The sequence below is a fragment of the Eptatretus burgeri genome, chromosome 5, assembly GCF_056783735.1.
Source record: "Eptatretus burgeri isolate ZD-2024b chromosome 5, Ebu_testis_v1, whole genome shotgun sequence".
Lineage (NCBI taxonomy): Eukaryota > Metazoa > Chordata > Myxini > Myxiniformes > Myxinidae > Eptatretus > Eptatretus burgeri.
In genome coordinates this window covers 105,888,927-105,903,926 of record NC_140965.1, presented here as the reverse complement: position 1 = coordinate 105,903,926, position 15,000 = coordinate 105,888,927, and the positions used below count along the sequence as shown (strand labels likewise).

The following is a 15,000-nucleotide window of genomic DNA, read 5'->3' as shown; positions in this document are numbered from 1 at the left end:
AGGAAACTGTGATTAAGAATCAGTAATGGATGCTCTTTTGTGCGCGTCCAAAGGGGATGAGATAGAGGGATGGAAAGAGAGAGAGAGAGGAGAGAAAATGCGTGAGGTGAAAGATCCCAAGCCTAGTCTGTTGTACTCCAACCACGAGTGAAGATCCAGTGATGGGCAGACGAGGAGAGGTGAGAAGAGGGTGAAGCAGAGATGTGAAGGAGAGGGCGAGGAAGAGAGGGGAAGAAGAGAGCGGATAGCTCCGCGATCCGCCTTTCACAAGCCACGGGCGAAGGGTGGGGTGACGAGCTGAAGCGACGCGCTGTGACCCGAATCCCACTTACATGTTGGGCTACAGCGGTCTGAGCCACGCCCTGCCAGGCTTCTGGGGCCAGAAGCGGTCTCATTCGCTCATACGGGTGCACATACTCATTCACACATTTTCACATACGGTGACACGGCCTCGAGCTCCTGTACCGAACTCCCGGATTGCTCTTCCCATGACCACCCCACCCCCCATCGCCGCCCGTCTTCCCATGTTGTTTCGACTGGACGAGGGTCGTATCAATCCCACGTGCCTACCCGGGGCACCCCCTTGCGAGATGCAGTTGATGCTACTAACGTCCATTGCTTGTCCCGACATCACGCGGTCCGAGTACCCTGAGCTGTGCAGCACACCTCTGTTTTGTGGCAAATTGTATCGATACAGAGGTTCAAGGAGGTGCGGGAAAATTTTTACCCTGTGTTGTTGGTGTTGTTGGGAGGTGTTGGTGGTCGAGGTGGTGAGTTTTTTTTGTGAGCGAGGGGTCAAAGGGCGGAGGAGCTCCTTGTGAGCCAACGGCCATCCATATCTAGTGCCCAACTGTGTCTGCGGACGTCCTTCTGCAGTTGGGTTACTTTTTATTAGGAGGGTGGTGGCAGGATTTGCACTCCGGCCGCTGTAAAACCCTTCATTCCGCAAAATACACAAACGCAAAAAAATCTGAAAACCCACTCCGTGGGAGTACCTCCTGTGCAGCTTCCCTTCGCAGAGCAGCTCACCGGATTACGGGATTGGGGCAAAGCCTTCGGGACCCCCAATCTTTGATGAAAGGAGGGAAATCACGGGGTAACCTCCCTGGGTCAGATTGCGGGAGAGTGTGTTGGAGTGGTTCTGAGGTGTCGTCCACCAGACGGCGGTCTCCTTGGGTTAACCTGAGGCGATCCCTTCGGGTGGGTGCCTGGAATGTCCTATCCCGAAGAGAGGATGATCACCTGTCTCTGTTATCATCTGAGCTCAAGCGTTTGGACATCAGTATTGCAGCACTCTGAGGTTCAGAGATAATGGTGGGTTTGCTAGACTTACTATTGGTCTGGTCACTCTGATGGTTACCATACTCAAGGAGTTGCTGTAGCTATGTCCAATAAGCTGACTCCAATGATAATTGAGATAACACCGGTCAACGAGCGTATTATGAGACTAAGCATTTGTCACTCCTTAGGTGTCATTTCCCTGGTCTCTGTTTATGCTCCGACTGAGGCGAGTGATCTCACCGTGAAGGATGCATTCTACGCCACGCTCGAGTCTGTGGTTGATCAGTGCCCCAGACGAGATACACTTCTAGTCTTGGGGGATTTCAATGCATCGACTGGAACTGATAGGGATGGTTATGAGGTGTGTGTTGGTCCCCATGGGTTAGGAACTATGAATCAGAATAGCACTAAGTTCCTTGACTTTGCAAGAAGTCATGGACTTAGGGTGGCCGGTTCATGGTTTCAGCGCCCACAAGCTCATCGCTGGACTTGGTATTCCAATTCTGGCGGTGTGGCAAAGGAGATTGACCATGTCCTCGTTGACGGTCGCTGGAGGATGATCCAGAACTGCAGGGTCCACCGGAGTGCTCAGTTCCTCAATACTGACCACAGGCTTGTTGTAGAAACTCTAAAGCTGCACCTTAAATCCTGGAGAATGGTACCATCCCAGCCTAGGCTGGATGTTGGCAAGCTCAAGGATGAGAGAGTAGCTGAGGAGTTTGCGAACAGGCTGAGTGGACATTTGGGGTGTCTGAGTGCTTTGGGGGGTCCTGAAGAGTTATGGATTACCTTCAAGACCACCGGCCTTCATGTTGCCGGTTGATGTCTTGGAACTCACCGCAGGGCAAAGAAGAATTTTGTCTCTCAAGGGACACTGGATACCATTGACCAGAGTCGCAGGGCCAGGCTGAATGGTAAAGCTGAACTGTTCAGGGAGCTGAGGCGTAAAACTGTACGTGCACTAAGGGTGGACAAGAAGGCCTAAGTGTGAGGAATCTGTGAGGGGGTAGAGCATCACCTGTGGACAGATGATTCTCGTACCGCTTTCAGGGGAATTCGCGCATTGCGTTCATCCAAGCGTATCCCTCGGAGCACTGCAGTTAGAGCAGAGAGTGGTAGGCTCTTAACAGAGGAGTCTGAAGCTGGGCTGGTTACTTTGAGCGGTTGCACCAGGCTGATCCACCAGCTGTCGAGTTGGACGTCAATGGTGTTACAATCCCTGTTGCTGACCCTCCAATCAATTGTGGTCCACCTTCGCTTGTGAAAACATGGGCTGCGGTGAACCGGTTGAAACAGGGTAAAGCTCCAGGGATCTGTGGCATCCATGCTGAACTTCTCAAGGCTGGTGGAAATGCTGCACTCGTGTCGTTGCATGCAGTTTTGTGCTCTGCCTGGAACACAGGCATCATCCCAACTGATTGGAAGAGGGGCCTTGTTGTCCCTCTCTGGAAAGGGAAGGGTGATCGCCAACACTGCAACAACTCCTGAGGGGTGACGCTGCTCTCAGTGCCGGCAAGGTTTTTGCTATGATAATTCTTGATAGGGTTTGCCACCATCTGCTTGAGCACCAGCGTCCAGAGCAGTCAGGCTTTACACCAAAGAGGTCAACGATTGACCGTATCCTTGCACTTCGTGTCCTCACCGAACGCAGACGAGAGTTTCGGCAGGGGCTGCTTGCAGCCTATGTTAATCTCGGTAAAGCGTTCGATTCAGTCAATGAGGATGCCCTCTGCAGGATTCTTGGTCTTCGTGGGGTGCCACCAAAACTGATCGATCTGATGTCTGAACTCTACTTTGGTACTGAGAGTGCTGTGAAGTGTGGTGGTACCATCTCTGACTTATTTCCAGTTGTTACTGGAGTTCATCAGGGGTGTGTACTGGCCCCCACACTTTTCAGCACTTGTATGGACTGGATTTTAGGGAGGATGTCGGAAAGGTCAAGCTGTGGTGCATCGTTTGGGAATGTCAAGATCTCTGACCTTGATTTCGCAGATGATGCAGTCATCTTTGCGGAGACTTTCGATTTCCTTTTGGGGACTCTCGAGGTGCTGAATGAGGAGTCTGAGCCACTGGGATTACGGGTTTCTTGGGTCAAAACTAAGATCCAGGCTTTCAATGACATCTTGGATGCTGCTGTCCTGTCTGTGCCTGTTTGTGGTGAGGATGTTGAGGTCGTGGAGAGATTCACTTACCTTGGCAGTGATATTCATGTCTCTGCTGGCTTTGAGTCAGAGGTCAATCGACGTCTGGGTCAGGCCTGGAGAGTCATGGATTCACTGGATCATGGGGTGTGGCACTGCCAGTACCTGTGCATGAAGACGAAAGTCCGAGTCTTCAGGTCCTTGGTGCTTCCAGTATTGCTCTATTGATGCGAGACTTGGACTCTGACCAAGGATCTGAGACGGAGACTTAATTCCTTTGATACCAGGTCTCTTCGGAGAATCCTTGGCTATCGCTGGTCAGATTTTGTGTCCAACGAGCGGTTGCTGAGAGAGACTCGGATGAGGTTTGTTACTTGCATGGTCCGTGAGCGTCAGTTGCGGCTGTATGGACATGTGGCTCATTTTCCTGACGCTGACCTGACCAGATTCTCTCAGCGAGGGAGTCTCGTGAGTGGAGGAGGTCAATGGGCCGACCACATGCCTCGTGGTTGCAGCAGGTTGACTAGCATCTCAAGGAGATGGGGATGGGCCTGACCTGCCTGGGGGAAGGCCAGATGGAGGCCCCTGGAGTACCGGCGGAAAGTTGATGCAGCGACGCGCTGTTCTGGCACATGCTCCCATACCTGATCCTGACCTGAGGGGTGAGCAAGATGAGATGCCGTTGGAAATTGGCACACAGATTTGAATGAAAGGGCGCTCCATGCACGTGCCATGTAGCGTTTTCGTTTTTATGGTGATTCTCTCACGGGAAGCTACATTGTGCATTTGTTGTGATTCTTTTGGTTCCAGCCACAGGCGGCATTGCATTGCGAACATTTAATCTCATTTTGCATAGTGTGTGTGCTTGCTTGATTTGTACCATGGCTAAAAAGAAAGGGTTGGAATAGAAATCTGAATAGAAGACAGATATAATTAGACCGAGCTATAAGACCCACACAAAACACTTCATCCCGTTAACTCACGATACATGAGCAGTGTGACCACTCCTCATTTTCATAAATGCCAAGGTGAGCCAATGAAAAAAGCCAAGAATTCACAAGGTTTTGTAAAAGCGATGATAATAGTAAACCTGTACGCCAAGAAAACCTAGAGAAAACCAAGACGCCAAGGTGAACAACGAATAGCCAAGATCTTGTGAAAAAAGCTGAGTGGTCACGCTGTACATGAGGGGAAGGTCTGACTGCATGAAGACCAACAAAAGTAACTGCCTGGGGATTACTGTATGTTGGGTGCCATTGCTTTAGAGACATGCGGTTTTGTAGAATTGCAACAATATATCTATATATATATATATATATATATATATATATATATATATATATATATATATATATATATATATATATATATATATATATATATGTATGTATTCCTGTTGTCAAAACTGAAGATTTTTTTTGTTTTTTTAATCCAACAACCTTGAATCATCAAAAAGTGTTCTTTATCAACCAAAAGTTTAAGTGATTTTATTTTATATGAAATATAAATTCATACAAGTCCATAAATTATTTGCACAAGATGAAGACAAAGCAATCTGGGATTAACATTGAAGCATCACTGATCTGTTGCTAGGGACGATGCAATTATGATGGGAGAGTGGTCTCGTTGGATTTTCCAATGCATGGAGGCACTTTGGTATGACAACTTCCTTATGTTCCCCAGCATGCTCGTGTGACCTAAAAGTAGAAACCAAGTTGTTTAAAAATATGTCCATGTGGTGAAATGATTATATCCCATAAGTACTTCCCCCCAAAAATTGTACATCCCTTGAAACTGTTTTTTTGTTGTTCTCGCTGGGTAGTGATTATGTTTTTCAAGCTGAAAACATGTTAAACTACACATTTGCATGTTAATTTCAGACGACAGGATCTTAGCAACAAAACTGCAGAATAAAGGCTTGATAACAACAAGTAGTACAGCACTTTGTTTTTGCTTCCAAATTCGAATGTTGATTAGCAATGCTCCGAAGAAAAAATGTAGAGTAAACCAGTGACAAAGGCAATGCGAGTACAGTATTCTACTATAAGAAGAAAATTTCTGACCCTGGAAAAGGGTAATTTGGTCTACTTTGCCTGTGTCACCAGACCCAGAATGATTTTTGTTCAAGCAACTCTATCACAGCAGGCCTAAGGTACACACCCCATCAACCCCAATTCTGTGAATGTTTTTTCAAGACATGAGGTCTATTGTAGAATCATGTCTTATTTTCTACTAATTTCAAGGTTATTGGTCACGTTATGAAATGGAATTGAGAAATTGGATTTAAAGACAAATACAATATTTGAGACCTCGACCTTGTATAAACTTCCACAAATTAGTACATGATTGATCATCATATAGTTTGGGAATAATTTTTCTCCATTATGTTGGGCTCAACATGTAAACAATGTTTGCATTAAAGTTAAAAGAAGACAATATTGGGGACATTATGCATAGAATGTTGTAAAGATGTGATATTCAGCAGAGGTGTTAGGGGAGGGGGAGATTCACAAATATTAAACCAAGGCTGTTGTTTTGCCACTACCACTTTGCCAATTATCCGTCATGCTACGGATATGCAAGTTTTTAATACCCCAATGGCTAGCAGGATTGCTAACTAGATACTCACCTTTGAAGTAGCACATATGATCGAGGTGGAATACTCACCTTTGAGCTGTCTACAGTCTGTTTAAACTGTGTGTCCCGTTTGTTAGTATTCTCTGATTGACATTAAAGATCCCCATTATCTTTTTGCAAGAGTAGGCCATTGTGCCCTGATACCCTAAACAAATGATCAATTCCTGCCCTTGTCTGCAATACCCTGCAGGAGTGGCACCCTTTCCAGAGTTGGTTTACAGTAATGGAATTATTCTCGACTTGCACATTTATTATCTGTTCCTGACTGGCTGCTCCGTCAAGCAATTTAGGACTTGCAAGGCAAGGTGAATAATAACTGAACTCCAAATGAATAAGGAAGCCATCTAGTTAATTCAGAATGTTCTTGAACAACCGAGTATGAAGAGGTTGTTTGACCATTTTCCTGCAATTTATTGAAACTCATTAACTGTCTTGTGAAACCAAATTCTTGTTGTATGACTTCTAAAAACATCTTCTGTTTTCTTGAGTTTGCAGCGATTGTTGCTGGAATGATATATTGACTTGCATCTTGAAATATTTAACCTTGTATGTCCTGCAAAACAGATAGCTTTTGAGTTTGCCCTCTTTCAGCACAAGCCATGCTCAACAATGGAAGGTGAACTCGAAAATGAAAATGTAACTGGACTTGAAAGGATTCATGCTTTTGAACTGTCTGTTCCTGGGTTTAATCTCGCAAAGGGATGAATCGTACTATAAATACTGGCAATCCGATGCAGTTCTAGAAAGGCATGTGGCATTGTGGAGCAGATACATAATGCTGTCTTATCGAAGCAGGAAGACCCCATTATATTTTCTACAAGAGTAGTCCTCTGAATATGATGTGTCATGGAATCTTTATAACAAGATAGTGCAAGTCATTTTAACTCTATGTCCTGAGGATGACTGGAGCTACACTGTCCCGGTCATATACCTCTGTAATGGTAGTTTACAGTTCAATCTAATGCCATTGGGAGTCGGTCCATAGAGTACGCAACTCGGTGGCAGGTACAAACCGTATAATAATCCCATGAATAATTAAAAAAAGACAAAAGAAAATGACGAAGTGCTCTAAACTGAAATTAAAGAACTCGTTGCCTGTCCTGGCCATTCCTGGTCCTGTCACTCAGCAGATAATTGACTTGTGCTGGAGGCTGCTCCATCAGTCGTGACAGAGGTGATGAAGCCCAATGGGATTATGTGGGCATGGAGGCAGTGCAAACTACCATAGCAACGACATAATGTTGGTGTTTCCATGACATCTGCAGAGCCAGATGCAAGCGTTTGATTCAAGGTTTGTTAAAGTTTCATCCTAGAAAAGCGCACATTCGGAGATCAATCCATCCTTTCTTTAACACTGAGCTATGGCTCTTGGAAAAGGTTCTACATACATCACCTGTCAGACCTGCACCGTTATATGGTTGGTGGACTTTTAGTGGTATTATTTGGGCAAGGGTGTGAGTCGATGATGGACAAATAAGCACAATGTGTGGGATTCTCGTACCATGAGCTAAGTGTTCAGATAAGAACACCAAACAGTCCAACCTGATTTGTTTACAAATTACTTGCAAGATAAACAACTGTTTTTCATTTATTTTTATTTTGGAGTGTTCCGAACACATCAGTCCTTGGTATCATAAAAGAACAACAAGAGAGGAACAGGATATAAATAGTCTGCATATCAATTTTGATGAAAATATAACCCTGTGATAAAATTGATCTGCACCCTGGGGCCATGCAGACCATATCAAGTGTAGTGTACAGTATGTTGCCTGTGCAGTTCATTTTACTCAAATGTATCCGCTTTACAGACGGCGTGCCAGTGGACATGAATGGGCCACACTGCGACACGGAGCCATGGAATGAGAATGAGGCTTGAGCGACACCGAGACGGTGGGAGAGATGCACTGGCTGGGCTTCCTCGCAGTGTTCTTCTTCGCGGACATCGCAAAGCACATAACAATTGGAGCTCAAAGCATTCCGGGAGACGATACGGGAGAAGGGCTCAAGAGCAAAACTCTCGACTGGCTGTTTCTGGATCGTGGACCGTTTCACCTGTCACGCGAACACTCGCAGTTCTTTGAACGCTACCGGCAGGGTTATAATGTCCGCTACAAGATTTACAGGTGAGCTGGAGCTATGACAGCAAGATGCTTTTTTTTTCATAAATACAAAAAGCCTCACAGTGCAGCATTTTGCAGTTATGATCATTTATGAACTTTATTAACAAAGGGAGATAATGTTGCTGCATGGACAGATCGGAGATGATGCAGCTGTTACCGATTTAACACTGAACCCAATCGGAGGGAGAGTCTGGTCCCAGACTCCCAGTGGTGGGCAATAAAACAGCCACCGGTTTGTTAAATTGGTCTGTTACAGCTCTGTTTACATCCCCAGGAGTCATGGATAGAATGACAATGAAAAATGCAGAATAAGAAAGAAAAACGGTAATCCAAGCAGACATAAGATATATTTTAAAACTAGTTAAACCCACGCAAAAGGAGGAAAGTTTCCCAATAAGAAGAGTCCAAAAGCAAATTGTTGACCAAGATAGCTGCGGCAAGAAATCTCTGTGGGTTTCCGTTCAATCGCCGTGATGTGTTGCTGAACAACAGGATGACGTTCCATTTTAGTGAACTACACGGGGTTGGAAAACGATGCATTACCGGTCTGGAATTTATCTTTGTTTCTCAAAGGCTGTGGATTGCAGTGTGAAAGCAAACTCCATTGCACCGTTTTTATTCCCCCCCCCCCCCAGAGTCTTTATTGGCTTGGGAAAGAAACCAAAAATGCTAAATGTTTTTGAAACAATCACATTAATTTTTAAAGGATGAAGTTGTGTGATTCTTATGAGAAAAAAACGTCTTTTAATTTATTGGATTATTGAGCAAGATTGATATTGGATATAATGAAAATGCTCCGAAAAGATATTGGATAGAATGAAAAACCCAGAGGACCCAAAAGACCTACAAGACACTTTAGACCTGTTTTACCTTTAAGACCTTTTCAACACTTTTTAGACACCTTTCGATCCATTCACCCTTTGACCATTCATACCCTAGTGGCCCAGAGAACCTTCAGCCCTTAAGACCCCTTAGACCTTTCAAACAGATTAGACAGCTTAGACCCTTGACCATTTAGAGTTTTAGACCACTTGGACCTTTTTATATCACAAATTAGTTAAAAATAAAAATATCACCACCAATATTACGAATATGTTTGGACAAAATAAATATTTGTATAATGATTGGTGCAAATCATCACCACAGCAAATCTGTGACATCAATCTCTGCAACAACTTGTGGAGAGGTGAGCATAGTAAACCGATCCATCATCATCATCATCACTTCACGGCTGTTTCCATGCTTGCATGTGTTCGCTGTATGCAAAAAACAACAACAACAACAAAAATATATACATCTTTGCAGACAAAAAGAGTATGTGTAAACACTGCATCTGTTCTGACCTGAATCCATAAGAAATTGGGAGGTCCAGGGTTCCCTCGGTGCCTCAAGGCCATGATGTGTATGTTCATGTCCGTAACGGTCCAAAGAACCAATCCCCAAAGGTCTGAACAAATAAATCGTTTCATTTTGTGTCTTCACTTCCGGTATTCTTACGTGTGTCCTGACGAGCTGCAAGAGGAAAAGCTTCGACAGTCTATTCTTTTTTCTGTTATTTTATAATTTTGTACAACCAAACGTTTTTATTTATATATATGTATATATGTGTACACACACACACACACACACACACACACACACACACACACACACACACACACACACACACACACACACACACACACACACACACACACACACACACACACACACACACACACACACACACACACACACACACACAGTCATGCACCACTTAGGCCTAAGTCACATTTGCTCTACGGTGAGGATACGGCGGCCGTACGCCCTCTGAATTGACAGAAACGTGCGGTGGCCGCAGAGTTTCTGCGGTGGTCTCAAGGTGGCCCTACGCCATTTGGCTATATTTTACAGGTCGTAAGGTCGCCGTGGAATTATAACGCGGAGTTATAACTTTTTTCATTTCTACGTTCGCCGTAGCAATTCGACAAGCCGAAAAAAAAAAAAACCTGGTTAAAAAAAAATAATAATAATTAACCCATTCGTTACCGTCCGTCTAGCCGCAAGTTCACCTTCGGGCCCCCTGCGGTCGCCATGCGGGCACCTTGAGGCGACCTTGCATCTGCCTTGAAAATTCTATGGCTGCCGCAGGGCCCCCTTAAGGTCACCGTGCGACATCAAATCAAAGACCGTACGGCAACCCCACGTTTTCGGTATCCACAATTTCTAAGACCTAAGGCCAAAGTCACATTTGCTCTATGGCGAGGATACGGCGGCCGTACGCCCTCTGAATTGACAGAAACATGCGGCAGCCGCAGAGTTTCTGAGGTGGCCTCAGGGTGGCCCTACGCCATATGGCTATATTTTACAGGCCGTAAGGTCGCCGTGGAATTATAACGCGGAGTTATAACTTTTTTCATTTCTCCGTTCGCCGTAGCAATTCGACAAGCCGAAAAAAAAACTGGTAAAAAAAAGAAAAATTAACCCATTTGTTACCGTCCGCCTAGCCGCACGTTCGCCTTAGGGCCCCCCTGCGGTCGCCTTGCGGGCACCTTGCGTCTGCCTTGAAAATGATATGGCTGCCGCAGGAACGCCCTAAGGTCACCGTGCGACATCAAATCAAAGACCGTACGGCAACCCCACATTTTCGGTCTCCACAATTTATAAATACACCGTGAGGTTCCTTGAAAAATGAAAACATATGTGACTGCTACATTGTGTGACCATGGAAATACTGCGGCTGCCGTATAATTGCTAGTGGCCGTAGATTTTGGAGAACCCACGGCCGCCGTGGCAAATGTGACCTAGGCCTTAATGACGGGGTTACGTTCTGAGGAATGCGTCGTTAAGCGATGTTGTCATTGTGCGAACATCATAGAGTGTACTTACACAAGCCTCGATGGTATAGCCTACTACACACATAGGCTCGATGGTATAGCCGACTACACACCGAGGCTAGATGGTATAGGCTACTACACACCGAGGCTAGATGGTATAGGCGACTACACACCGAGGCTTGATGGTATAGGCGACTACACACCGAGGCTAGATGGTATAGCCGACTACACACCTAGGCTAGATGGTATAGGCGACTACACACATAGGCTCGATGGTATAGCCGACTACACACCGAGGCTTGATGGTATAGGCTACTACACACATAGGCTCGATGGTATAGCCGACTACACACCGAGGCTAGATGGTATAGGCTACTACACACCGAGGCTTGATGGTATAGCCGACTACACACCTAGGCTAGATGGTATAGCCGACTACACACCTAGGCTAGATGGTATAGGCGACTACACACATAGGCTCGATGGTATAGCCGACTACACACCGAGGCTTGATGGTATAGGCTACTACACACCGAGGCTAGATGGTATAGGTGACTACACACCTAGGCTAGATGGTATAGGCTACTACACACATAGGCTCGATGGTATAGCTGACTACACACCGAGGCTAGATAGTATAGGCTACTACACACCGAGGCTTGATGGTATAGGCTACTACACACCGAGGCTAGATGGTATAGCTGACTACACACCTAGGCTAGAGGTATAGCCTACTGCACACCTCGGCTCGATGGTATAGCCAACTACACACCTAGGCTAGATGGTATAGCCTACTGCACACCTAGGCTAGATGGTATAGCCTACTGCACACCTAGGCTAGATGGTATAGCCTCTTGCTCCCTGCCCACAAACCTGTACAGCATGTTACTGTACTGAAAACTGTAGGCAATTGCAACACAATGGTTCGTATTTGTGTATCTAAACATAGAAAAGGTACAGCAATAATACTGTTGCGGTATTCGCGCCCGCCGGCGTGCTGACGGCCACGTAACTCGAATCGCGGCACGTCGCCCACCGGACGGACAATCCAGTCATGACCCTCTCGGACTAACGCCGGGAACCAGTCACGGGTGGACCTTTCGGTCTCACCGCGATCGAGCCAATCAGCCCCCGCGTGGGATAGGGTTGCTCGCCGAATTCGACCTACCTAAGTACCCACGCGGAGGGTAGACCGGGCGATCGCACCTCGCCGCAGGTCGACTTCGGACACGGGCCACTTAAGCGACCCGTTCCGTACTATCAGAATAACCGAGCGGTGTTATCGTCGACCTCGACGGTTCGATTAATTATCGGGCGTATTCAGCCCACTACCAACCCTTTACGTGAAGCAAGATGGGGATTCAATAGGAGAAATGACGAAGCGAAGCTGGAAACAGTTCAACATAAAGCACATTTATTCGCGGCACACGGGAAGCACACATATACAATTCCACCAAAAGCACACAGAAAAGAAAAACACAATTCCATTTACACAAAAAGCAAATATAAAAGCGAAAACACAATGCAGAGCTAATACCGACTACCGAGCACACGGCAACACTTATACAATTCTACTTCACAGACGGCGCCGACAACACATACCCAAAACCAAGGAAAAGAAATACCCTCAAGGATGAGGCGGGCCTGAGGCCGAGACCGGGTCGCGCCTACCCGTCTGGTGATGAGACGCGGAGCGGCGATGGCGCCTCAACTCCGCGGGCCTCACGGACAGTGTCTGGTAGGGGGTGGGAAAGGGGCCCCCTTGGTCGCACTATCTCAGCGCGGGGGGAAACAGGAGGGGGTTGCTGATGCTCGGGGTATAGAGGATCTTTATTATCCCGCGACGAGCGTCTCCACCTCGGCCAGGTCGCGCTGTCGGCCTCCCTCGGGTGCAGCTTCCTGCACGACGCGAGCACCCCCTCGTCTGGTGTCGCCGCCTTTCCACAGCTCCGTCCCCTCCGTTCCGACTCCAACGCACACGACGAGCAGCTCCACCGCCCGCGAAGTGTTGACTCTCTGTTTCCAGCTCTCCTACTCTCCGCCTCTCGACTCTCTTTCTCTCCGCCTCTACTGACGAACACGGTCCTTTTATCCGCCCCGTAACTTCGCCCTCTCATCTTTGACCCCCTCCCTTCGACCTTTCACCTCGCTCCCCATTGGCCCGAGAAAAAGTGGGCGTGAAGGCTTTTTGATCCATAAATTTGCATATATCGATCGCCCTGGGGGCGGGGCCAATTCGCCCCTCGCTCACCGATTGGACGGCAAAAAGTGGGCGTGTGTCGTTTTTGATCCGTTTTTGAAGCACAAAATCCATGATTTTGTACACGCTGTTCGACGCGCGCCCTGCACGAGTCCAACACCGGTACCCACAGCGGGGCAAGAACGGTGGCGATGCTACGGTTGCGAGGTGTGACGGGAAGGTCGTGGCGGTTGTGGTGAAGCGGCGTTGTGGTTGGTGGTTGATGTTGTGATTGTGGTGGTAATCATGGCGGTTGGTCCAAAATAAAGATAGTAAAAGAAAAACGGATATCCTGAAGAGTCGCAGCACGCATAAATGACATGTATTCCCACTAGACAACGGGTTTGGGCCTAACTACACATGTACTTACCGAGATACCTCACCTAAGGGACCTGAATGGTGGTTTGCGAATTTGGTAACCACAACAATACGGTATAAGAGATAAAAAAATGGTACATCTGTACTTACCATGAATGGAGCTTGCAGGACTGGAAGTTGCCCTGAGTGAGTGAGTGAGTGGTGAATGAATGTGAAGGCCTAAGACATTACTGTACACCACCCAGGTCGAAAAACCAGTTAAAACCAGTACACATTTTCAACTGGTCTCTATTGGTTCTAATTGGTCTTTAACTGGTCTCTATTGGTTTCAACTGGTACCAGTTAAATTCAGTCAGAATTCCAATTTCCCAGTTGAAAAAACCAGTAGCTCATATTTGTACCAGTTAAAGTCTTACTGGTCCCAGTTGATACCAGTTGCAATGTACTGGTCTCCCAGTTGATACCAGTTACAATGTACTGGTCCCAGTTGATACCAGTTAGTTAAATACATGTATTTCAACTGGTAATATATCACTCTATTCCAATTTCCATATTAAAACCAGTAAGAAACCAACTGGCTTTACTGGTACCAGTTGGCTACTGGTTTTCAACTGGTACCAGTTGACCAATAAGCTACTGGTCTTTACTGGTTTTTTGACCTGGGCACTGTAGATTTTATAAACACTGTACACTTAGGCTATACTAAATTTATGTAAAAAAAATTATTTCTTCTTGTAATAACCCTAACCGTAAAACACAAACACATTGTACAGCTGTACAATTTTTTTATTTATTTATTTATTTTTTTTTTAGTTAAAAACGAACACAAACACACACATTGGCCTTGGCCTATACAGGGTCAGGATCATCAATATCACTGTCTTCCACCTCCACATATTGTCCCACTGTCTCACATCTAAGATAGATGGAAGACGTGTTAGTTTTACCTTTGTGTTGTTCATGACAGCCAGGTGTGTTGTTAGCGGCAGCGAACAATCTTCTCTCGCATCAGTTATAGAAAGGTTAATAAATAGAGTTTAGATTTTAAAAATAATCATTGCATCGATGTTACAATTTACAAATGAAGAAACGAGCACCTGTCAGTTGTGTGATATATTTTCGGAACAGTGCGAATGTTTTAACAATATAAAAAGCTTCACGAAAAATTATTGTTTTAATTTCTACTGTAACAACAATGATTTATTCATGCAATTCTTTAACTCAAAGGTAATTTAGTTGCAAGAAGGTAAACGTGCAAAAATCGGGTCAAATAGGGTGAAAATAGGGGTGTTTTAGGATGTTAGGTCAACATTGGGTTAGTTTGAACGCTGATTTTCTTAAATCCCCATTTAGCGTGACCCCGTTTTTTTCACGATGACATTTTATGGACCTCAACGATCGCGTTATAACGGGGCCACACTGGAGTTGTTTATAATCATTATCAAGTA

The 15,000-nt window shown here is 45.8% G+C and overlaps 1 protein-coding gene across 5 annotated transcripts in view; it reads left to right on the top strand.

Moving 5' to 3' along the window:
• LOC147027110 (BMP/retinoic acid-inducible neural-specific protein 3-like) overlaps positions 1-15,000 on the top strand; it is a 286,980-nt gene that overhangs the window by 43,789 nt on the left and 228,191 nt on the right. For 4 of the 5 annotated variants that reach the window (XM_085883275.1, XM_085883279.1, XM_085883277.1 and 1 more), the window contains exon 2: positions 7,868-8,182. In XM_085883275.1, coding sequence (XP_085739401.1) covers positions 7,959-8,182 — 224 coding nt within the window. In that variant the 5' untranslated portion in view covers positions 7,868-7,958. Of the gene's footprint in view, positions 1-5,058; positions 5,079-7,867; positions 8,183-15,000 lie in introns of those variants that run through there. The other variant, XM_085883278.1, reaches the window with a different exon arrangement.